This window comes from Gorilla gorilla, chromosome 10 (assembly GCF_029281585.2).
Source record: "Gorilla gorilla gorilla isolate KB3781 chromosome 10, NHGRI_mGorGor1-v2.1_pri, whole genome shotgun sequence".
Lineage (NCBI taxonomy): Eukaryota > Metazoa > Chordata > Mammalia > Primates > Hominidae > Gorilla > Gorilla gorilla.
In genome coordinates this window covers 17,030,900-17,055,945 of record NC_073234.2, presented here as the reverse complement: position 1 = coordinate 17,055,945, position 25,046 = coordinate 17,030,900, and the positions used below count along the sequence as shown (strand labels likewise).

General features: G+C 38.8%; 1 protein-coding gene across 23 annotated transcripts in view; it reads right to left on the bottom strand.

The window, feature by feature from the left end:
- Positions 1-25,046, bottom strand: part of ERC1 (ELKS/RAB6-interacting/CAST family member 1) — a 519,708-nt gene that overhangs the window by 70,005 nt on the left and 424,657 nt on the right. For 18 of the 23 annotated variants that reach the window (XM_063694551.1, XM_055357508.2, XM_055357510.2 and 15 more), the window contains one exon: positions 17,502-17,600. In XM_063694551.1, coding sequence (XP_063550621.1) covers positions 17,502-17,600 — 99 coding nt within the window. Of the gene's footprint in view, positions 1-15,255; positions 15,321-17,501; positions 17,601-25,046 lie in introns of all 23 variants that reach the window. The other 5 variants (XM_055357516.2, XM_055357518.2, XM_055357519.2 and 2 more) reach the window with 1 other exon arrangement.

Sequence of the window (25,046 nt, the reverse complement as noted above, 5' to 3'; positions counted from 1 at the left end):
CTCTCACCCTGATTCAATGCTTTTTCTATTACTTTAAGTAGGTGTCTACATTTTTCTTGGATAATTCACGTTACGCAGAAAAACAGACATATCTGAACCTTGAGGAATTTAATAGCTCTGTGTATTAGGGCCAGAAAAATGATAGTTGATCCTAATACTAAGTCTGTCAGAAAAAAAGTAAGTTTGGCCATTAAAAGGATGTGCTGAAAGCTCTAAGTGATGTAAACAGATCAACATTGTCTCACAGTCATTCTGTAAAGCCGAAAACACACTGAGGAGAAATGACCGCGTGAGACCTTTGTTCACAGGGGAATGATGATTACTGTAACCAGTTCCTCCTCTGTTCCAGTCCTTGCTATGAGGAAAGGCTGCACAGGTACAGACAACTGGCATGTCTTAGGACAGTTAGAGATTCAGGAATTTGGGCTGGTGAGAATGCTGGTATGGAAGTTTGTTTCTCTGCTCTGTTTGTCAAGAGCTTCTACAAGTCTGTGGGGAAGGGGAAGAAAGCAGAATGCAGAAGAGGTCACCGAAAATATTCCTGTCCCCACAAGAGATGTGGCTATGCCATCACACTAAAAAGTGCTCTCACTGCCAACTACCAAGCACAATCCAGCATAAGTGCCTACTAAAATTATGTATGTGCTTTATGTTCCAGGAAGCAGATAGTTTTGTTTACACAACAGAAACACAAATTTAAAAGAAATAATACTCCTGGCAGCAAAGAATTCTAACCCTGTTCTACTCTAAGCAGTAGCATGCTATTCCAACCCCTACTCCCCACAAAAAATTAACAGGCAACTGAACAATAAGAAAAGAAAAAAGAAAAAAAAAAGGTTCTTAGGTTTTAAGGATTTAAGAAAAAGCTTCTTGAGGTCTCAAGCCACTCTGACATCTCCCTGGCTATGCGTTAGTGAGCTATTATCGACCTGTGGAGTAGAGACAGATTATCTATCTATCTATCTATCTATCTATCTATCTATCTATCTATCTATCTATCTATCTATCTATCATCTCAAGCTCTTCTCAAGACACACTTTCAGCAGACGGCTGGGTAGAGAGAATCACAAGCAATTACTTCAGTGTTTATTTCTTTTTCAAAGGTCAAAACCAGTTTTAGTTTGTTTACTTCTAGGGATAAAGAAACAAGAGGAAAAAGGGAGGATGATAGTGAGCTTCCTTAAGGCTGCCTGGGTCTCTCCTGTCTTCCTGGTTAAGACACCACTGCCTTGAGGATCTTTAGAATTAAGAAAAATGACTCTTTTTCACTCTTTTTTGCTTTTTTCCCAATGGTTCTTTTAGAGACATAAGAGACTACTCTTTTTAAATCGTGATATGAAGAAACCACTTTGTTTTAAACAGCTAAAAAACAGAATAGAATTGTACTTGTGTTGGTAAATAGAGAATGAGCTTTGGTTCAAGCAAATATCAGGAAAGCAGTAAAACTGTAGCCAAAGGTCATAAGGTCACGTATTTATGAAGCTGTCCTTCCTGACCTGCTCTAATTCTTCTATTATCCCTCTATTGAAAACACCTGACATTGTATGTTCAATCATTAGTTTTTTCTCTAAAGATTTAAGCTAGATTGCCTACTCATTCATTATGTCATTATGAGCTGCTTCTTCCTTCAATATTAGGTATTAGAAAGCTAGGACCAAGGCTCAGTCAACCTTGGAGGTAACTAACTTCCTGAAGTGAGTACTATTTTATCCACAGCATCTCATCCACACTGAGACTTAGAAAATAGATTATTAAAAAAGAAACACACACACACAACACACACACACATACATACACACACACACATGAAACCATATTATCTGGCAATCTGCCACCCAGAAAATACTAAAATTCAATATTCAACAAGTATTCATTGAATACCTATTACTTGTTAAACAATATTTACATCTACCTTTACTGTTACTTTGTAGTGCCCCTTGCTGATTTAAGACAGATAAAGTAGATTTCAAGACAAATGATATTTCTGAAAATCAAAAGGGATGTTTCACAGTGGTAAGAAGGCCAGTTTATCGGGAGTATGTAACAATCATAAATGAGTCTGCAAACACAGCCGGAGCTTCAAAATACAATGTAAAACCTGAAATAATTCAAAGGACAAGCAGAAAAATCTCCGATTTTTGCTGGAGATTTGAATGCTTCTTTCTCTGCAATTAACAGACCTCTCCCTCTACAAAAATTCAGTGAAGACAGGGAGAATCTGACAGACTCTACCAACCACCCTGACCCAGCTGATATTTACAGAACACTGTATGTGACAATTAAGAATACCATTCCTTTAAGAGCACAAGTTATGTTCATTAAGATGGATCATGTTCTGGGCCATAAAACAACAGTCTCAAAAATGTAAAATAATTAAGACAATACAATGTATGGTTTGTGATCACAGTGAGATTAAACAGGTGTTAAAAGATAAACAAAGGCACATTAAAATTTTAAAGAGTTTATTTGAGCAGACAACAATTCATTAATCAGGCAGCCTTAGGCCATAAGTGGTGGGGGGTTCTGATGAAGAGATTGGGAGAAGACTTTTGTAAGGTGAAAGCAGAAGCAAGGTAAAGAAAATCTCTTATTGGTTAAAGTGGGGCAGTAATGTTTTTTGGATCATTCCAGTGGAAAGTCCCTGGTTAGAGGTTGGCCAGGCAGTTTCTGATCGGTTAAACTTAAGTATTGGAAAGCCCCTAGGTAGGGGGTTAGTTGGTGGTTTCTGATTGGCCTAGAATATGACTGTTTACAAAGAGTTGGGTTTCAGTTTGTTTATGTAGGAACTCAGGGCATTGGAGCTGCCTTAGCCTAATGGCCTCCCAACCAAAATTACACTGAGTTTGAAATAGGTACATGAAAAAATGCTGAGCATCACTAATCATTTGCATGTAAATGCAAACCATGAGATACCATCACACACCAATCAAAATGGCTATTATTTAAAAACCCCCAAAAACAAAAAATAACAAATGCTGGAGAGGATGTGGAGAAAAGGGACTCTTACACAGTATTTGTGGCAATGTAAATTAGAACAGGCATTACAGAAAACAGCATGGAGGGTTTTCAACAAACTAAAATAGAACTATCATACAATCCAGCTATGATACCACTAGGTGTATATCCAAAGGAAAGGAAATCAGTAATCAAAGAGATCACTGTACTCCCATGTTTAGTGCAGCACTATTTACAACTGCCAAGATATGGAACTAACCTAAGTATCCATCAACAGACGAATGGATAAATGTGGCAAATATCTATACAATGCAATGCTATTTAGTGATTAAAAAAAAAAAAGAATGAAATTCTGTCATTTCAGCAACATGGATGAGCTGGGGGGACAATATGTTAAGTGAAAAAGTCAGGCACAGAGAGATAAATGCCATACTTTCTCATTCATGTATGGAAGCTTAAAAGGTTGATCTCATACAAACAGAGAGTAGAATAGTGATTACTAGAGGCCAGGAAGGGTAGGCGGAAGGGGAAAGCCAGGGGTGGGTTAACGAATATAAAATTGCTTTTGCAAGAATTATAAAAGTGAGAAAAATCTAACCTGACTCCATCTTGCTTCTAACGTCACAAGCTCACTCCCCTGCTCATTCCTGGGCATAGGCCAAGCTAACTATGGGAGGAATTTAGCTTATAGTTTAACTTTGAAGCAAAAATGATAATAGTCCCTCTGCAAGCTGACCCCCACGGGGGACTGAAACCATCTCTGTAAGACAAATGAAAGGCCACAAGGTTAGGATTATGGGAAAAGACTGAATTCTGCTAAGATGTAGGTGTAGTTAAATGATAACCAGCCATTGTTCCCTAGCTTACTTTGCCAGGCTGGAGTGCAGTGGCACGATCTCGGCTCACTACAACCTCTGCCTCCCTGGTTCAAGCAATTCTCCTGCCTCAGCTTCCCAAGTAGCTGGGACTACAGGCACGCACCACCATACCCAGCTAATTTTTTTTTTTTTGTATTTTTAGTAGAGATGGGGTTTCACCATGTTGGCCAGGATGGTCTCGATCTCCTGACCTCATGATCCACCTGCCTCAGCCTCCCAAAGTGTTGGGATTACAGGCGTGAGCCACTGTGCGCAGCCCGTTCCCTAGCTTACTTTTCTAAAATTGCTTACTCATCAAGAGTCATGTAGCTAGAGGTTACAAAATTTGTAACTTCCCCAATTACTCCTATAGATAACATCACTGTTGTAAAACCTGATTGGTCTTTAAGATATTTTTCAGACTTTTGCATTCTGGCAACCAACTGACTCCACTCGGACCTGTTACTCATACCAAGGAACTGACTCAACCGGTATTGTGACCCCCATCTAGAAACTGATTTAGTGTATGAAGATAGCTTTTGAGACAACTATGATTGCAACCCCAACCAATCAGCAGTACCCGTTCCTTAGCCCTCAGCCTGCTAAATTATCCTGGAAGACCCTAGCCTCTGAATTCTTGGGGAGGCAGATTTGAGAAATATCTCTCGTCCTCTGATCAGCTGCCTTGAGATAATTAAACTCTTTCTCTACTGCAATGCTGCTGTCTCAGTGCATTGGCTTTTCTGTGCAGTGGGTGAGAAGAATCCACTGAGTGAGTAAAAGCACAGGTAGATGGGAGGAACAAGTTCTAATGTTCCATAGCACTATAAGGTGACTATAATTAACAACAATTTGTTATGTATTTTTCAATAGCTAGAAGAGTGAATTTTAAATGTTCCCAACACAAAGAAATGATGTCTGAGGTGACAGATATGCTAATTACCGATTTGAGTATTATACATTATACACATTTATCAAAATATCACTGTACCCTATAAACGTAAAATCATTAGATGTCAATTTAAAAATAATAATAAAGGAAAAGACTTAAATACAATAATAGAATGCTTTATAATTAAAAAAAAAACCCCCAAAACCAAAACCAACCAAACAAACAAAAACACTGGGCTTGGGGAAGTAAACCAATAAATGCACACCCTTGCACTCCACACACTGTTCTTCTCACAAAGAAATACACTCATTTTGTAAAGAGTTCCAGATAACTCTCCTGCAGGGTTTTGCTTAAAAGTTTAACCTCAGCCAGGCGTGGTGGCTCACGCCTGTAATCCCAGCACTTTGGGGGGCTGAGGTGGGTGGATCACAAGGTCAAGAGATCAAGACCATCCTGGCTAACATGGTGAAGCCCCATCTCTACTAAAAATACAAAACATTAGCCAGGCGTGGTGGCAGGTGCCTGTAGTCCCGGCTACTCGGGAGGCTAAGGCAGGAGAACAGTGTGAACTCGGGAGGCAGAGCTTGTAGTGAGCCGAGATTGTGCCACTGCACTACAGCCTGGGTGACAGAGCGAGACTCTGTCTCAAAATAAATAAATAAATAAATAAATAAATAAATAAAATTAAATAAAAAAAGTTTAACCTCACAAAGCAAACAATTTTTTTAAAGGAAAAATCTCATTTAATTGATGTTGGGAAATTATTTAAGTCAGTCCCTGGTTCAGAGTATTTTTCTGGATCCAATTTCTAAAAGATGGTCTCCAAATTTGTATCTCTATTGAATGAAAAGTGCTTCAATTCATTAAAAAGTTAAGTTTGTAGCTGTTAAGTTGCCTAAATATTCAGTCTTTGTAAAAGGTATAGGTGTGTATCTTTGTTAAAGGAAATGCTGAATGTGAACACATTTAAAAACAATAAATTATGCAAATGATTCTTTTAAAGACTTCTAAGCAGTTCAAATCAAGGAAGAACAGCGTCATGCTTTATTATGCTAATAAAGCAACCAGTTAAATAAACAAACAAATAGCCCGGTTCCCAAGCAGAGAACAAAAGGCTAAACCAAAGCCTCAAGGGTAGTTCTTTTCCATTTCAAAACCTTGAAATGTTTACCTGGTTTACCTGGGAAAGAGGAAGGTGCCTCTTTTCACTAAGAAAAATTTTCAAAATAATATTCAGTGCATGTTTTGAACGTATCTTTTTTTTTTTTTTTTTTGCCAGAAAATCACCATTACTTCTTTTTTAATTAGGAAAGTTTTAAAATTGTAGCAAAATACACATAACATAAAATTCACCATCTTAACCATTTGAAGTGCAGAGTTTAGGAGTGCTAAATACATTCACAGTTGTGCAACCATTCTCCAGAACTTTTTCATCTTGCAAAACTAAAACTCTATATCCACTAAAGAACAATTCCTCATTTCCTCCATTACTTTGGTTTTTCACAAGGTTTTATGTCTTGAATGAAATGATGAAAAACATGGCTTCCATTTTGATATGAAACATTAAGGGAAAAATAAATTTAAATGTAGAAATTTTGTCAGCCTTTTTTTTTTCGTCTCAAGAATGAGACCTGAGAGGTGGCTTACTAGATAGAATAAAGGATGTGAGTTCCAGCTTTAAAAAGACCACACTCTTGGAGGCTTCTTACACTACATGTTATTGATATTTGAAGCAAGAAAGGTATGTCATATCTACATAAAGAAATGTATCCAGGACCTATAATTTTGGAGAAAAAGTACATTTGTAGTATACTAATCCTAAAATGCATTACCAGAAAGATTAAGGTCAACACTTAGGAGAATAGTTACAAATTAGTCCAACATACATACATTGCTACCATGGGGTCCTTTTCTACTCAGATTTTAAAAGGAGTTTATTGTTAGTCTTCATTATTTATAATTGGATATTCTTATGGGAATATTCTTAGGGGAGAAGAGATTTTCTTTTTTCATCCGCTGCTAGGTTAATGGGGGAGAACCCTATAACAGAGACTAGCAAGAGAAAAACATACACATTTATTTACTGTAAGTTTTATGTAACATGGGAGCCTTCAGAAACAAAGACCTCAGCCGGTCTCTGTGGCTCAGGCCTGTAATCACAGAACTTTGGGAGGCGGAGGTGGGAGGACTGCTTGAACCCAGGAGTTCGAGACCAGCCTGGGCAACACAGTGAGACCCTGCTTCTACCAAAAAATACAAAATTTAGCAGGGCATGGTGGTACACGCCTGTAGTCCCTGCTACTCAGGTGTCTGAGGCAAGAGGATCCCTTGAGCCCATGAGTCCGAGGCTACGGTAAGCTATGATCATGCCACTACACTCCAGTCTGAGCGACAGAGAGAGACCCTGTCTCCAAAAAAAAAAAAAGAAAAGAAAGAAAGAAAGAAAGAAAGAAAGAAAGAAAGAAAGAAAATGAAGACTTCAGAAAAGAAGGAAATCTGTGTATGATGAAGAGGAGACAGTCATGGAGAAACGGATTTGAGGACAAAAGGGTCTAATCTAATAACAGTAACCAACTGGGAGGAATTAACAAGGCCTGTTGTTCTTTGTGTTCCTCTGTCTTCAGAGATAAGGACATTCTTTTCCTTCAGCTATGGGGTGGGTACCTCTGCAATGAAGGTTTTATGACTTACTTTAGAGGCAGGTCAGAAAATTCTTTATAGCTTGCTTCAGGCAAGAAGGGTGAGGAGAAGGTCAGAGAGACCCTCCTGCTTCTGTTGTTGTATCCAATGCCAAGGTGCCATATTTTGGGGTAGCGTGTCCTGAATTCCATCATTTACTCTCCTCTCTCTTGTAATCAGCATGAACACAAAGGCATAATAACCTCTTTAAAAAAATCCTTCTAGCTATGTATCCTTCAGAGGAAGGTCAAGTTTTGATATAATCAGACATCTCTGGCTTCAAATCTGGCTTCTGCTGTGTACCGGGTATGTGAACTTGGATAAGTTAGCTAACTTCTCCACGGTTCAGTTTCCTCAGCAGTAAAATAATGAAAATGGTATCTATCTCTTAGGATTGCTACATTGGTTTCAATGAAAACATGCTTACAATGTGATTATAAACTTACAACTTAGTGTTTGGCACTTAGTAGGTATTCTTTAAATGGTAACTACTAGCATCACCCATCATTTACTCTTTATTTCCCAATGCCTTTGTCAAAAATAACTCTTTTCCAAAATTTTTTTTTTTTTTTTTGAGATGGAGTCTTGCTCTGTTGCCCAGGCTGAAGTACAATGGCACAATCTTGGCTCACTGCAACCTCTGTCTCCTGCGTTAAAGTGATTCTCCTGCCTCAGCCTTCCGAGTAGCTGGGATTACAGGCACGCGCCACCACACCCAGCTAATTTTTATATTTTTAGTAGAGACAGGATTTTGCCATGTTGGCCAGGCTGCTCTCGAACTCCTGACCTTAGGGTGATCTGCCCGCCTGGGCCTCCCAAAGTGCTGGGATTACAGGTATGAGCCACCGCGCCCGGCCTCCAAAATATTTTTTGATTTGACATAGGTTCAAGCTGCTTGGGAGCAGGAAAAAAAAAAAAAGCAGCAGCAGTAGCAAAACTGTTTATGTGTTTCAGTACATGCTCATGAGATGAGATGGTGGCTTAGAGAAGATAGAGGCCCACAGAAGGGACCTGCTGAGTATGGTATGCAAAAAGGGCTGGCGGAAAGCTTGGCCTTTAACAGCAGAGGGCAGAGTTCTGAGACAGCTAGTGAGAATCCAGGACAGAAGGATGAGGTGTAAAGGGAGTGAACCCTCTGGAAAATAGTGAAAAGCAGAAATGAGGATTTTAAATTTCTTTGTGGAGAGGAGGGAAGAAGAGAAACCTGAAAAGCAGAAAACAGGTGGTGTGCTGAGGTCAAACAGTAAACTAAAGACATTTCTGAGCATATAGAGGCAACACTATTAAACTGGAGTTCGGGTTGTGCAAGAATAGTTTGAATCCAGAGTTGAAGAGTAAGGAACTCTTATTCAATCCTCCCATTAAATGACAGCCAAGAGGAAGACAGAGAAAGTGAAGAAGGGAGGGGAAAGAGAAAAGCAGGAAGGGTATTAATGATATAAGTGTTCAGCTTGTGCCTTCAGGTTAAAGCCAGCTAATAGCTAACATTAACTGAGCAACTACTGATATGTAAAAGCATTGTTCTGTTTTAAGGGCTTTATGTTACTTCATTTAATCATCAAACAGCCCTCTGAGGCAGGTGTATTATTAACCTGATTTTACAAATGAAGAAAGGGAGGTACACAGGAGTTTGAAACCAAGTAATCTGGTTCCAAAGCCCACCTTCTGACTAGGACCTGAAAGCAACAGAACTAGATTAAGGGACAATCAACTTAGAAGACAGTGATTCAGACAACGTCCAAAGGCAGCTGATTACTACTTTAATTCTCTGTAAAGCTTAATATGTAACTGTTCTTGTGAACTCCTCACATCTGTAGTTTGTCTCTTTGAATTATGGGTGCCCAATATTAAAACAGAAGTGTGGGTGGGGATACCCATGGAACGAATGAAAGGACAGACACCCTCTGTTTCACTTGGGCTGGTTTCCTCACCAGCCCCTACACATCATGTTCTCATTCTTAGGTTGGAACCTCCTTGAAGTTAGTTCCTATCTGAAAACTCTTCTTTTCCTATTTCATCTTCCCAAACTTTACTCAACCTCCAAGACCTACTTTTTCTCCCTTCTATGGTTCCAAATTCCTCACTAGATTCCTGGTTAGTCACATTTATCAGTGAACTAGAAACCGCTTAGTTTCTTTTCAGTGAGGGTCTGTCTTGGGTAACCTACAGATATTCCTTACCAGCAAAGACCATTTTGTTATTTCCCCAGTTAGGAATGCCATTCAATTCAACACCCTTCCACGGAGTGTCTACTATGTCCAAGGAACTAGACTGGAAAATGGAAGACTCCTCTTTGGGTATGGTGTAATGGAAACAGCAGGGGGTCTGGAGTCTGTCCTGGGTTTAAATATCTGCCGCTTGCTAGCTGTGTAATCTTGGAAGATTATTTAACGTCTATGAGGCCTGTATGAGATAAGACACATGAAAGTGCTGGACCTATAGTAAATGCTTAATAAATGTTCATTTTCTCCCTCCTATTTCTCAGCAGCTAGATCCTTGTGCTTCTTGAATTCCATTGGCTTCGTTCTAAGCTTTCCAGGCAAGAAGTTTCTTGCTAAAATCTCTGATCCACTTCTGAAAATAGAGGATCGAATTCTTCCTTGTCTGTCATATCAAAAGTCAGTCCTGATATTGGCCCAAATTGGTTTTTGGACCATTTTCTCCATACCAAGAAAGCAGTGCAATTCACTGCACCATTTAATTCTGCAAGATAATTTAACACCTCCCTTCTATGGATGTATTCTCTAGAAATTTAAGGCTTCCATTGTTGCACTATTGCAATGAGAATAATTTTAGGATGTTTCAAACTGATAAGTACACTGACAACTCCACTAAGATGGACAAAAAGGAAATGCCAAAAGAGAAGGAGATGCTTGTTTTACAACACTTGTCTTAAAAGTTTGTGTTAATATTTACATCATCTCTAATGAAAAAGAAAAGTCTAGCATACTGGTCCAAATCCTGTTTTGAGATGCTACAGTGCTGATCTAATAGGCAGGCCATTTCCAGATTGTAGTAAGTGGCATGTTCTTATACCAAGACCAACTTCTAAGCCCCTTGGTAGGTCCATCCTTTACTGAAGGGACCTAGCACCAGTTCACACAAACTGCTCCACGGGATGAAGTCCAGAAAGAGCATATGCTGCTCTTCTTGATGGCTAAGAACCACAGGTTACTGGAAGGAAAGTTTCTACCCGAAGGATTTTCAGTTGGTAAATGAAAAAGATTTCAGAATTACATTCAACTCCATTATATTCAGTGTAAAATTTTAGGAGGCAGACTCTAGGACTTCATTATGATTTTCCTTTAAATTCTCAACATTTCTCTAAAATTCTTTTTTTTCTATTCATCTTTCTTATCTTCCCTTTCTAGTAACAGCAGTGCTGACAATAAAGCTAACAACCAATTTCTATGCTCCTGGTTTCAATGTAAACTTTACTTTTACTTTTCTGGATTTTTGTGAATTCAGTAGTTAAATAGACACACACACACAGACACACACACACATATATATTTACTGAGGACCTACTATATCCTGGGCATTTATTTAAATGATGGGAATACATAAGTAAATATAGGAAGTCCCTGTCCTCATGGGGCCTACATTCTACAGTAAGGAGGGAGGAGGAGGAGGGAGGGTAAAGGGAAGTGGGGAGGAGGGGAAGAAAGGAGAAAGAAAAAAGAAGAAAACTTACAGTAAACGGATAGAGAGTGGCATGGATAAACTAACTTACATAGGAAATCTTTGCTCTGGAACTCCCTGTTGGGCGGAGACTAAGTCACATTTGCACCACTGAGTTATATGAGTCAGCAACGTCATTGCTATGAATCGAATGTTTGTGTCCCCTCAAAATTCATATGTTGAAACCCTAATCTCCAAACTGATGGTATCTGGATGGCTTTGGGGAGATTATTAGGTCCTGAGGGTGGAGCCCTCATGATAGAATTAGTGCCTTCATAAAAAGACACACGAGACAGCTTGCTTCCTCTCTCTCTCAGCCCTGTGAAGACACAGTGAGAAGCCAGCCATCTGCAAAGTAGGAAGAGGGCCCTCACCAAACATCTGACCACGCTGGGATCCTGACCTCAGACTTTCAGCCCCTAGAACAGTAAAAAATAAATGTTTGTTGTTTAAGCCAGGGGTGTCCAACCCCGGGGCCCTGAACCAGCACCTGTCTGTGGCCTGTTGGGAACCGTCCAGCACAGCACGAGAGGAGTGGCGGGCAAGCAAGCATTACAGCCTGAGCTCCGCCTCCTGGATCAGCGGTGGCATCAGATTCTCACGGGAGCACAAACCCTACTGTGAACTGCGCATGGGAGGGATCTAGGTTGCACGCTCCTGAGGAGAACCTAACTGATGCCTGATGATGTGAGGAAGAACAGTTTCATTGTGAAGCCATCTTCCCCAAGCCCCCGTTGTGGAAAAACCGTCTTCCATGAAACTGGTTCCTGGTGCCAAAAAGGTCGGGGACTGCTGGTTTAAGGCATCCAGTCTATGATATTTTCAATAGCAGCCTGAGCTGACTGAGTCATATAAGACTTCATGGCTATTGGACCCAGTGCAATTTAAACACATTACAACATAGACATTTATTCAAGTGATTTACTGAATAGTTACATAACTTATCAAATCATGCTCAAATTCTACTTAGTTATTGAACTTAGAACACCTAACATGAATGCCTGAGCAGAAGGACATGTGAGAGAGAGAACCAATTTCTTTTTCTTTTTTTTTTTTTTGAGACTGTCTTGCTCTTTCACCCGGGCTGCAGTGCAGTGGTGCGATCTCGGTTCACTGCAACCTCTGCCCCCCAGGTTCAAGTGATTCTTGTGCCTCAGCCTCCTGAGTAGCTGGGACTACAGGTGCCTGCCATGACACCCAGCTAATTTTTGTATTTTTAGTAGAGATGGGGTTTTGTCATGCTGGCCAGCCTGGTCTCAAACTCCTGGCTTCAACCAATCTGCCTGCCTCGGCCTCCCAAAATGCTGGGATTACAGGTTTGAGCCACCGAGTCTGGCCCTCACATGGATTTTCTATAGGCCAAGAGGAGAGTGAAAGAACTTTTTTTTTTTATGAGTGGAGGCAGTCCTTGCTTCAGTCCGTGTGTCTTAGGAGGGCTGCTTGACAGCTAATTCTTTCAAAGATTTCACTGACTAAATGTCATACAATAGGGAATTTCTTTATAAAATTCAAGGTGTTTTCCCAAAGGAAAAAATTCCTCAACATATAGGAGATGAAACTTGTGGTGATGGAAGAGAGCTATCACCATCAATATGTCTTCACTATCTCTTTTACTGTCAGATACTAGTTCTTCCTTCCAGACCACAGAAATGCCTGGGGACCTTACGTCACAACTTTTCAATCTTTGTTTTGCATCCTGACCTATAAAAGGAGGGCACTGGATTAGACGATGATGTTAGTAACAACAGGAACTAACATTTATTGAAAGCTTACTATTTCCTGGAGATGGATCTAAGTTAATGATGACAACAGCAACAGCATAACAAAGGCACGTACGGTACTGTTCAAAGCATTCTACAGCCATCAACTTATTAATCTATCCAATAATCCTAGGAAGTAGGCATTATTCATAAACCCATTTTTTGGATAAAGGAACTGGGGCTCAGGGAGTTTAAGTGACTTTCCCAAGGTCACAGGGCAGGTGGAGAGGCCTAGATTCAAAGCTGTGCAGTCTGGCTCTGGAGTCCACGTGTCTCACAACTTATCTACTCCCCACAACAACCTCCATCCTAAAGATGAAGAAATTAAAGTACAGCGTGATGACATACCTTGTCCAAATCAGAAGCTAGTACATGGTAGTGTTAGAATCTGAACATAGGCATCCTGCTCCAAAGCCTACACTCTTAAGCATTACGCTTTACCACCTTTCCTGAAATGGCCTAACTCCAGAATCCTTTTCAGCTCAGTACATCTGTGATTCTCTTCCCATCTATGGATTGTATCAAGTAAGGCTCACACTTGATCAGTATGTATTGGTGACCTAGAAAATGTTTCAGATGCAAAACACACGTTCTTAAGTTTGATAAGGTAAATCGTCAATTTCAAAAGTTTGAATTTCTAAAGAAAATCTATTTTCTGTAAAATTAGTGAGGAAACAGGAGAAGGAAAGTGGATAGCCAGTCAAAACTTGTGCAGTGTTTTAGGGGTCACTCATGCATTTCTTTAGGTAAAATCCTTATGATATAATGAGGTTTACAGCACATTTTATAAAATTGGAAACACCATATCATAGAAACACCAGTTATGGCTGGCTAATTGCAATTGCATGGTGTTAAACCAATGAAAGTTAATATATTAGTGCAATATGCTCAACAGTGCGATAATTGGAAAAAGCTAAGTTATCCTATTTTGGTAGAGAAAGGAAAATGAAGATTTCAGGAACAAGTTTATATACTGATTTGTTTACTTTCTAGTCTCCTGGTGAAGTTACCTATAGGCCTGTTTCCTAGAATACCAACAGGCTTCCTCTGATTGGCCAGAAAAAGGATTTGCGACAAAAATATAATCATGTCCACATATGTGGTGCTTCCAGCTGGGGGAAGCTAAGAAACTCCTATGTTCTGCCAAAATAGACAAGGTAGGGGCATGCTCATTTCTAAGAGACCAGTAAACTACATCCAGCTACTGCACGGTCTCACATGCTTGATGATGACAAATACCTACCCTTGTCCAGTGCAGATAATTAGCACATTGACTGCTCTCAGCTTTAGCTTTCTCTGACATGCAGCATCCTAACCTGAAGAGCTTTCTGGTTGATCCAGTGCGTTTCAACTTCATTCATGCCCTCAGGATAAAGCCATCTGGACAGCTTCCCACCTCACAGTGCATGGCCCCTTTCCACAACTTACCTCTCCATCCTTCTTGGTTGTGCTCAACGTTAAGAGATCTACACATATCCTCATCATTTTAAGAAGTTTAACACCAAGACAAAGACATTTCAGGGAGAACTGACTCCAGGGGAGTGAGATCACTGATAAGCATGGGCAGTGAATCCAGGGAGTGCAAGGCCACCAAATATGTGTGAACTTATTAATCATAATTATTACTTTTTCTAAGAAAAGGATTTCCTTAGTCAAACCTCAAGGGCATCAGATCAAAGGGAGATACTGCCACGGCTGGACTATACTTTCCAGCCAATTTTCCTGAAAAGGAGAATCTAGACAGTGTCCTGGCAACTGTTGAATACTGCAGCAATCCATGAAAAGGGAGGGAAAAGAATTTTTAGAATGACTTCTAAAAAAAGTTTTCCTTTACTTTGCTCCTTAATATTTTTAGGGATAGTTTGAGGGTAATGTCAAAGCCCCAGGGGATGTGTCCGAGGTGCTGACTGTGAGAGCTCATTCTTCTACAGAAAGAAACAAAAGGAGGTTTTAGCTCACAGTACAGTTTTTTTTAAACACCATGTATTTATAATTAATCATCATAAAAAGTATACCTCAAACTTAGGCCAATGAGCAAAGTACTTGATCAATTTTCTATTGCCAATTTCATATAAAATTACTATAAACCTTGCCAGGACACTGTAAAATCACCCTAGAAAGGGTAATTAATAAAATCACAACTGGAGAAATTTAGTTACATGTCCTAGAAGTTCTCCCAAAAATGTATAAAAAGAAATTACAGAAGTGACTATTAACACACAACGAGAAAAAAAAAAAAAGCCACAAAATCCAAACCCCACTATGTCAGCAGCACAGCAACACACACAAGAATCACGTGAAAATGAAAAAACAGAAAGCACACCAGGGATTTCATGAATTACAGAGAAATGAGATGTGAGAGTTACTGTGTAAAAAGAAAAATGAAAACAAACAAAAACCATTTCTATAGTTAAGGAAAGCTGTTTCTCACCGTTCTGAACAAAATGGCTGAACTAAGCCTCTGATTGGCTATGCCCATATACCCTCCTCCTCATCCTACAGGGAGAGAGATGACAAGGGGGCAATGCCCCAGGGCAGCATGGAATGAAAAAGAGGTGGTTAGTATTTAAAACAAAGACATAAGCATAATGTAGCAGAAGAGAATTTCTTGACTCTCTCATACAGATTCTAATTCCCTAAACTATCAAAATTAGTAGTTAATGTTGGTACTCTGTATCTGCAGGTTCCACATCTATGGATTCAACCAACCGTGGATGAAATATATACATATACATACATATATATATATAAAAATCAATAAAAAAATAATGCATTGATAATAAACAAAATTTTAAAAATACAGTATAACAACTATTTACACAGTATTTACATTGTATTAGGTTACAAGTAATCTAGAAATGATTTAAAGTATATGGGAGGGGCCAGGCATGGTGGCTCATACCTGTAATCCTAGCACTTCGGGAGGCCAAGGCGGGCAGATCACCTGAGGTCAGGAGTTTGAGACCAGCCTGGCCAACACGGTGAAACCCTGTCTCTAACTAAAATACAAAAACTAGCCAGGCATGGTGGCAGGTGCCTGTAATCCCAGCTACTCAGAAGGGTGAGGCAGGAGAATCACTTGAACCCAGAAGGTGTAGGTTGCAGTGAGCTGAGATCATGCCACTGCACTCCAGCCTGGGCAACGCAGCAAGACTCTGTCTCAAAAACAAAACAAAACAAAACAAAACAAAACAAAACAAAACAAAACAAAACACAGTATATGGGAGGATGTGTGTAGCTTATATGCAAATACTATGCCATTTTATATAAGGGACCTGAGCAACCATGGATTTTGGTATTTGTGGGTGGGTTTGTCCTGAAACCAATCCCCTGAGGATACTCAGGAACAACTGTAGTTTGTCATTATACTTCTTTTCTTCCTACTTTCCAAGATAACATCTCTATCTCAGGGCTGGATCTGGGCAAAATGATCAAAGTTGGAGGTTTTTCTTTATGTTTTGCTTTTCCTTCAACCTTTCTCTGTTTGCCTCTTCCTACTCCAGGCATCCAGTTCTGTTATCAAAAACCTGTTTTAATGAGGAATCAAACATGCATCTTATATACCCTGGCATAAATTCAGTTCCAGGTATCAGGAAGCAGGCAGAAAAGGTAAAATGATCTCTTGGCAGGGAAAGACTGCTGATACCAGGCAGATAGCTCTCCATTTTGCCCACATTAAATATTTACATTGTTTTCCTTCTAAAATACAAGGCTTGCCTCAACTGGCTTAGTAAATGTCATCATAATAGGACTATACCTCCCGAATCTCAGAAGCGACAGCAATGTGAATACCATTGCTGCTTTCACCTGCACTATTTCTCCTGCTCCTGCTAAGATAATGCCATAGCTGTTATTCAGTGGAGATGTTTAGCAGGAAAGTTTTCCTTGATGCTTTAGTCATATGGATGTGATTACCTGACTGGTTTTTTTCCCCTTAGCTATACATTTTAAGACTGGGTGTGATAGAGATGTTAAAATTTGATTTTTGGCAATGGGATATGAGGTAATCTGTTCACCATTCTCTCCCATCCATCATTTTCAAGATTTGGGGAGAGTTCCCTTCTTCCAAGAAACTAGAATGGAATATGGTTCCCTTCAGATTCATCAATGTCTCTTTTGAGTTGATGAGAAGTTGAAGGCAACAATTTTCCTTAAGCATGACATGCTGGAGGGATCCACAAGGACCGGGAGTGAAGAACTAAGTTTCAATCTTCACTTTTAATAGGTAATGAGCAGAGAGTTCATAATTTGCAACTAAACAGAAATAACCTCCAAACTGTGCCTCACTAGGCTTGCAAGGAAAGAGTCTTGTTTTTCTAATAAGGCACTATTTCTTTAAAAAGAAAACCAAGACAGTTAAAAATTAGTAAAGACAGTTAAAAATTACATATTATTAGTATGTATCTCTGAGGTTAATTTTTTTCTCAACCCAATTCAAGCATTCTTTATTGTTCAAATCTTTCAAGTATCTGCTCTTAAAATATCCAGAATCACCAACTTCCTATAAAGAAACTGAATCTGTGATTTTTTTTGAAAAGAGTAGAGTTTTCAGAACTGAATTAGCTATTTATTTTTCTTCTTCTAACTTATATCTCAGAATTTGCAACATGCTAGTACAAAACATTTCAAAATCTAAGTGTGTGGGTTTTTTAATAAAACATTCCAGAGCCATCTTACCTGGTCTGGGGAGGGCTTGTGATTTGTTTGATTGGAATGGGAGGATTTGAAGTGGTCATCCTCGTAGTTGTCGGCCATTAGCTTCATTCGATTTTGCGTCTAGGAAGAAATTATTCATAAGGTTAAATTTAAGCAAAGTTTCTATGACACACTGTAAAGTAATGAGTATTTTAAGAGTTTCATAAGAAAGGATAAAACTAATCCTGTCTGCAATAAAATAAACTAAATATGGGATTTCTGAGGATATTGGAAAGAGTTTAGCCAATACTACGGGCTGAATTGTGCCCCCCCCCCAAATTCATATGTAGAACCCCTAAACCCCAACGTTACCATACCCAGAGACAGGGTCTTCAGGAGGTAATTAAGGTTAAATGAAGTCATAAGGGTGGGGCCTTAATCTGATAGGACTGGGCTTCCTAAGAAGAAGAAGAGAAAAATAGAGGGATTTCTCTTTATATCTCTGTCATGTGAGGATCCAGTAATTAGGCAGCCTCTGCAAGCCAGGAAGAACCTTCACTAGGAACTGAATCAAACACTACCTTGATTTCTCCAAACTGTGAGAAAATAAATTTCTGTTTGATTAAGCTACCCAGTTAATGGCATTTTATCATGGCAGCCTGGGCTAAGACTGGCAATTAAATTGATACAGAAATTTTTGGGGAAGAGGCAATATCCCCAAATCAAGCACTTCATGAATTGTCTTTTTAAAAAAATGAAAAATAAAAAAAAAATAAAGAGACAGGGTCTCACTATGTTGCCCAGGCTTGTCTCAAGCTCCTGGCCTCAAGCCATCCTCTGGCCTCAGCTTCCCGAGCAGCTGGGACTACAGGTACACACCACCATGCTTAATTTTAAAATTTTCTTTGTAGAGATAGGGTCTCAATAAAAAACTCAATTGAACAACTAACAATTTACTACGGAGTTCAGTGAGGTGTTCAGACAGAAGTGCTCTCTCTCTCTCATATATATATATATATCTCAATAGCTTTTCTTTATACCATCAATAAACAATTCGAGTCTTAAAAATAAGTTAAAAGTTCTGAAATCCTTTTCCTCAACCCTAAGCCAGAAGAGGACTATAATCCCATTGTCTTTTCTCCATCTTTATCAAAAAGGAAGACTGGATTAGTGATTCTGTGTGAGTGGTTAATTTAGGCCTTGAATAAATGAATAATATATTGAACATTTTAGAAAATTAACTCTGCAGAGTAAGCAGCTTAGAAAATGCCAGGGTACATGATGCATAAAATCAAACAGCAATATGTTACACTAGTAAAATATTGTTAAAACTTGAAGTTTTAAAGCATTAAAAATAAGCTTGCTAATACTGTATGATTTAAAAATGCTCACTAAAGATAATTTGGGTTTTCTTTGTTATATTTTAGAGAGAGTCTCATTCTGTCACCCAGGCTGTACAGTACAGTGGCATCATCACTGCTCACTGCAACCTCAGACTCCTGGGCTCAAGTGATCCTCCCAAGTCAGCCTCCTGAGTAGCTGGGACTACAGGTTGGCACCACCACACCCAGCTAATTAAAAAATTCTCTTTTGTAGAGACAGGGTCTCACTATGTTGTCTAGGGTGGTCTTGAACTCCTGGCATTATAGATAATTTAAAAAATAAAGTACAAACAAAAAAGAGAAAAGAAAGAAAAATCATCCATAATTCCTCTATCAGTGATTGTCACTCTTAATATTTAGGTGTATCCATTTAGTCTCCTCCCTGTGAACATAAAAAGTGGCATGCTCTTCTGATTTCTTCTATTTCTTCTCTATTTCAGCTACACTATGATATTTTAAAAATTACTATATCTTACAGCATATTTTCCTACCTGGTAGAATATGTCCACCAATTCTACTCTGTCAAAATTTGACAGGTTATTTTTTAACACATTTTAGTTTCTAGATGAATTAAAAATAGTTTGTCTAGTTTCATAAAAAAATTTACAGAGATATGTAATGATGTCTGAGCAAGGGATTTAAAAGAGCCAAATTGCCTGAGTTTAAACTCCAGCTCTGTCTCTCACCAGCTGACTTTAGGCAAGCTACGTAAATGCTGTGAGTCTCAGTTTCCTCACCTTTAAAATGGGGATAACAATAGTTTTCTCCTACATAAGACTGCTGTGAGGATTAACCTGTTCAATTAACACAAGGAGGGCACTTAAAAAGGTGTCTGGCGTAAAACTGACACCCAATACCTTTTAGCTATCATCATCATGACCATTTTTTCATGTCATTAAATAGTATTCTAAAATACTGTTTTAAAAAATTACACATATATGTATATGTGTATGTGTATATATATGTATATATATTTATTTGTTGGTTTTAGAAAGTTTATGTATTTTTTTTAGAAACTTTAGAAATGGGGTCTCACTATGTTGCCCAGGCTGGTCTTAAACTCCCGGCCTTAAGTGATCCTCCCGTCTTGGCCTCTCAGAGAGTTGGGATTACAGGCATGAGCCACTGTGACCAGCCTAAAATCTACTTTTAACTGGCTGCACAGCATTTGGCTGAATAGATATCCATTTATTTAAATTTTTTTTGAGATGCAGTCTTGCTCTGTCACCCAGACTGGAGTGCAATGGCGTGATCTTGGCTCACTGCAACCTCCGCCTCCTGGGTTCAAGTGATTCTCCTGCCTCAGCCTCCCGAGTAGCTGGGATTACAGGTGCCTGCCACCACGCCTGGCTATTTTTTGTATTTTTAATAGAGATGGGTTTCACTATGTTGGCCTGGCTGGTCTCGAACTCCTGACCTCATATAATCCGCCTGCTTTGGCCTCCCAAAGTCCTGGGATTACAGGCGTGAGCAACTGCACCTGGTCCCCTGAATGGATATTTAGTGAGTCCCATACTGTTGAAGATTTAGGTTCTTTACATTTTCACCTAATAATGTAAGTACATTTTAAACTCAATTCCTCCCTCCAGTACATAACGATAGAAAAAAAAACCTATTAATAAATTATCTGTGAATCAAATTTCTCTTCTCTGGGAGGACCCCCAGTGACCTCTGCTATGGTCTGAATGTTTGTGTTCCCCCCAATTTTATATTATTTTATTTATATTTATATATATATATATATATTGAGCTGGAGTCTCGTTCTCTTGCCCAGGCTGGAATGCAGTGGCAAGATCTCGGCTCGCTGCAACTTTTGCCTCCTGGGCTCAAGCAATTCTCTTGCCTCAGACTCCCAAGTAGCTAGGATTAGAGGCACACACCACCACGCTGGCTATTTTTTTTGTATTTTTAGTAGAGACAGGGTTTTGCTATGCTGGCCTGGCTGGTCTCAAACTCCTGACCCCAAGTGATCAGCCTGCCTCAGCCTCCCAAAGTGCTGGGATTACAGGCATGAGCCACTGCGCCCGGCTCCCCCCAGATTTAGATGTTGAAACTTAACCTTTGATTTGGTGGTATTATGAAATGGGGCCTTTTGGAGATGATTAGGTCAGAGGGTGGAACCCTCATGAATGAGATTAGCACCCTTGTAAAAAAGGCCTGAGGGTACCATGCAATATACCCAGGGAACAAACCTGTGTATGCATCCCCCGAATCTAAAATAAAAGTTGAAAATAAAAAGAAAATAACGAGGAACAAGGTTCTATGGCCAAAGTTTGTACTTTGATTTGGGAGATGTAAATATCTAGTTGTATCACTGGTAGGAAACTGAACTCCTAAAGAGGACAGTGTCTCACTCAAAAGAGAAAATATGAAAATAATTTTTTTCTTCTGTTTTTGCTCTCCCAGCACACTTTGCTTGTGAGACCAACTATTGATTTTTTCATATAGAACTGTTATCTCCATTATCAAACTGGTGGCAAATAACATACTTTTTTTTTTTTTTGCAAACAGTAGTTGTTCAAAGGATAATTGCAAATGAATGAATAAGTAAATGGATGAGTAAATAAATGAATGAATAAATAAATGGATGAGTAAATAAATAAATGTATCCATTATACTTGGAAAAAGGCCTGAGGGAGCCCGTTTGCCCTTCTGCAGTGTGAAGATGCAGTGAAGCAGCACTATCTACGAAGCCGAGAGCAAGGCCTCATCAGACACCGAATCTGCTGCTGCCTTGATCTTGCACTTCTGGTCTCCAAAATGGTGAGCGATAAATTTCTATTGTTTATAAATTACTCAGTCTGAGTTATTTTGTTATAGCAGTCTGAATGGACTAAGACAATCTTGAAAAGATGTAGGCTAATTTTTCTTATGGCATGTGGTATTTCACGACAAAGTCTTCTGCAAAGCAGCTCTCAGAAAAAAGGAAAATAGAAGAAAGGAAAGAGGCATATACAGAAAGTGAGCAAAACATCTGTATCATGTCATTCAGTTGGTTAAGAAACCTTTCCATGTTGACTTTAACAGGAATGTGGGTGAAAGTAGACTTGGCTAGTTATTTTCTTAGAACATGAGAATCTTTAATATCTGATATCTAGCATAAGTTTAAAAACTTAAAAAGAAATCCTAATAAAGTACACACAAATCCATTTTCAAGGCAGAACGCATTTAAAGTACTTCTTAGGAATGAGTACGTATGCCTGCCTGAAAAAACTGATCCAAGTGGACAGATAAGACCAAAGATTACTTATTTGATCCACGTCAGAGAATGAAAAAAATAGTTTTAAGAACTTACTTCTCCATTTCCAAAAGACACGAAGATGATCAAAGTTTAGTGTTCCTAGGTCTAGTATGAAGAAACTTGGTGTGAAGTCTGTTCCCTGCATAGTTATGATGTTGAACACTAAACATCTGACAGCTCACAGGGCATTAGATGTTACACAGATGATATAAATGACTCTGTGCTCTTAAGGGGCTCTCATAGTATGCTCTTCTCAAGATAAGACCAAAAAGCAAAAGGAGTAATTCCTTCATGTTTTACTGACATGAAAGATATTTTATATCCAAATGTTTTTCCTCTTGAACCGTGCCAGGTGCATGTGCAGGGAGATGAAACCCCTGGTCCCAACGACATAAAGAATAACATTGAAGGAAGGAAGGGGAAAAAAAAAAAAAAAAGGAAAAAGGGAAGAAGGAAAGAAGGAAGAAACTTGCTGAAATAGACTTCTTTGCTATCAACGTATATCTCCAGGTATACATACCCTCCCAGAGGAAGAAGTAGTTGTCTATTCTGTTAATCTTTTCTTCTACGACAAAAATGTCAATGTCCAAAATGTTAAAATAACTTGTTACAGAAACTACATTTCATAGAAGAATACATAAGCTAAGAGACAGGATAGGCTATCCAAACCCAGCTATTAAAAGAAAAGTTTAAATTCTAATTAATGTTTTAGTATTGATAAAAAAAAATCTGAGAGTTCAGTTGCAGGTTCTATTAACCAGAATAAAAGCAGACTAATTATTTCTTTAGTAATAGAAGTCTGAAGGGACATCAGATTAAGTCACTGTTAAAATTATTATAATATCTGGTCTTCATGAACAATCTGTCCCACTACGTATTTCACATCTAATTAAGTCATTAAATCCTATCTCTAAGAACTAGCTTTTAGTTTCACTGATCTTCTCTTATAGCTGTTTTCTATTTCATTTAATTTCTGTTTTTCTTTTCTTTGTTCTTTTGTGTGTGTGTGTGTGTGTGTGTGTGTGTGTGTGTGTGTTGGGGGTTACACAGATATTCTTTTTCTATTTCTTGATTTGGATGCTTAGCTCATTACTGTTCTTTCTTTTTTTCTTTCTCTTTCTTTTTTTTGAGACACTCTCTCTCTCTGTCACCCAGGCTGGAGTGCAGTGGTGTGATCTCGGCTCACTACAACCTCCGGGTTCAAGCGATTCTTTCTCAGCCTCCTGAGTAGCTGAGATTACAGATGCCCGCCACCATGCCCAGCTAACTTTTGTATTTTTAGTAGAGACGGGGTTTCATCATGTTGGCCAGGCTGGTTTTGAACTCCTGACCTCAAGTGATCCACCTGCCTTGGCCTCCCAAAGTGCTGGGATTACGGCGTGAGCCACCGTGCCCAGCCTTTTCATTTTCAATTTTATATATGTGTTAAGAGTATAAATTTTCCTCCAAGAGCTGCTTTAGCAGCATCTCACAAATTTTGATATACAGTGTTTTTCCCTGTTCTAAATACTTTGCAATTTCTCTTTTTTACAATATTTGCAATTTCCTTATTTTCTAATTTGCAAAATCTGTAATTTCCAGTTTTTTAAATGTATACTTTCCTATTTTGCAATATTGGTCCTTCTGAATTTGCCCTATGGTCTTTCTCAAAACTCCTATCAGATGAATGTACCTTCTCAGTCTGTTTTCCATGTCTCCTAATCTCTCTTTGATATTTTCAATTTTGTTTTATCCTTCTGCACTGCATTTTGGATAATTTCGGCAGAATCTTCAAGTTCATTAATTCTCCTTTCATATATGTTAACTTGCCACTAAGTTTTTAATTGAATAACTAGATTTATTGATTATTTGGTAAATCTACGTGTACTTTTAAAAATACTTTTTTTTTTTTACCGCCCTCCCTTCAAAAATAGTCAACTTCTAAGCCAACATTTACTGAATACTTACTAAGTGCCAAGAATTATTCTAAGAGCTTTAGGTAATTTAATCCTCATAGCAACAATATGAAGTTGGTACAATTTTCACGTCAATTTTATTGAGGTACAGAGAGCCTAAATAACTTAGCGACATTCATATGATGAATAAGTCACAGGGCTAGAGCTCTAATACAAACAGTCTAGTTTCAGAGCCTGTTCTCCTTTTAAAACTAAAATAATTATATTTTATATTGAGAATTTCCAAACATACACCAGAGGAAAGAACAGAAAAAACCCCATATATCCATGTCCTCCTTCAGAAACTATTCTATTGCTCTACCTGTTTCCTTTATCCTCCCTTCCCTTTATTTGCTACAGCATTTCTTCTTCTACTGTGACTACTACTACTATTAGTGCTACTTCTATTACTGCTTCTTCAATTTTTGAGAGAACTGTAAATTCACATGGGGTTTTAAAAAATACAAAAATAGGGCTGGGCGCGGTGGCTTACGCCTGTAATCCCAGCACTTTGGAAGGCCGAGACGGGTGGATCACAAGGTCAGGAGATCGAGACTATCCTGGCTAACACGTGAAACCCCATCTCTACTAAAAATACAAAAAATTAGCCGGGCGCAGCGGTGGGCATCTGTAGTCCCAGCTACTTGGGAGGCTGAGGCAGGAGAATGGCGTGAACCCGGGAGGCGGAGCTTGCAGTGAGCCCAGATCACGCCACTGCACTCCAGCCTGGGCGATAGAGCAAGACTCCGTCTCAAAAAAAAAAAAAAAAAATACAAAAATACAAAAATAGCCAAAACAATACTGAATGAGAAGAATAAAGTTAGGAAGACTCATACTTCCTGATTTCAGAACCTACAGTAAATAGTAGGTTTACCTACAGTGTGTTATCAGCATAAAGATGGACAAAGAAATCAATGAAACAAAATTGAGAGTCCAGAAACAAATCATCATTTTTTTATGGTCAATTGATTTCCAGTAAGGGTACCAAGACAATCTAACGGAGAAAGAATACTCTTTTCATCCCATGGTG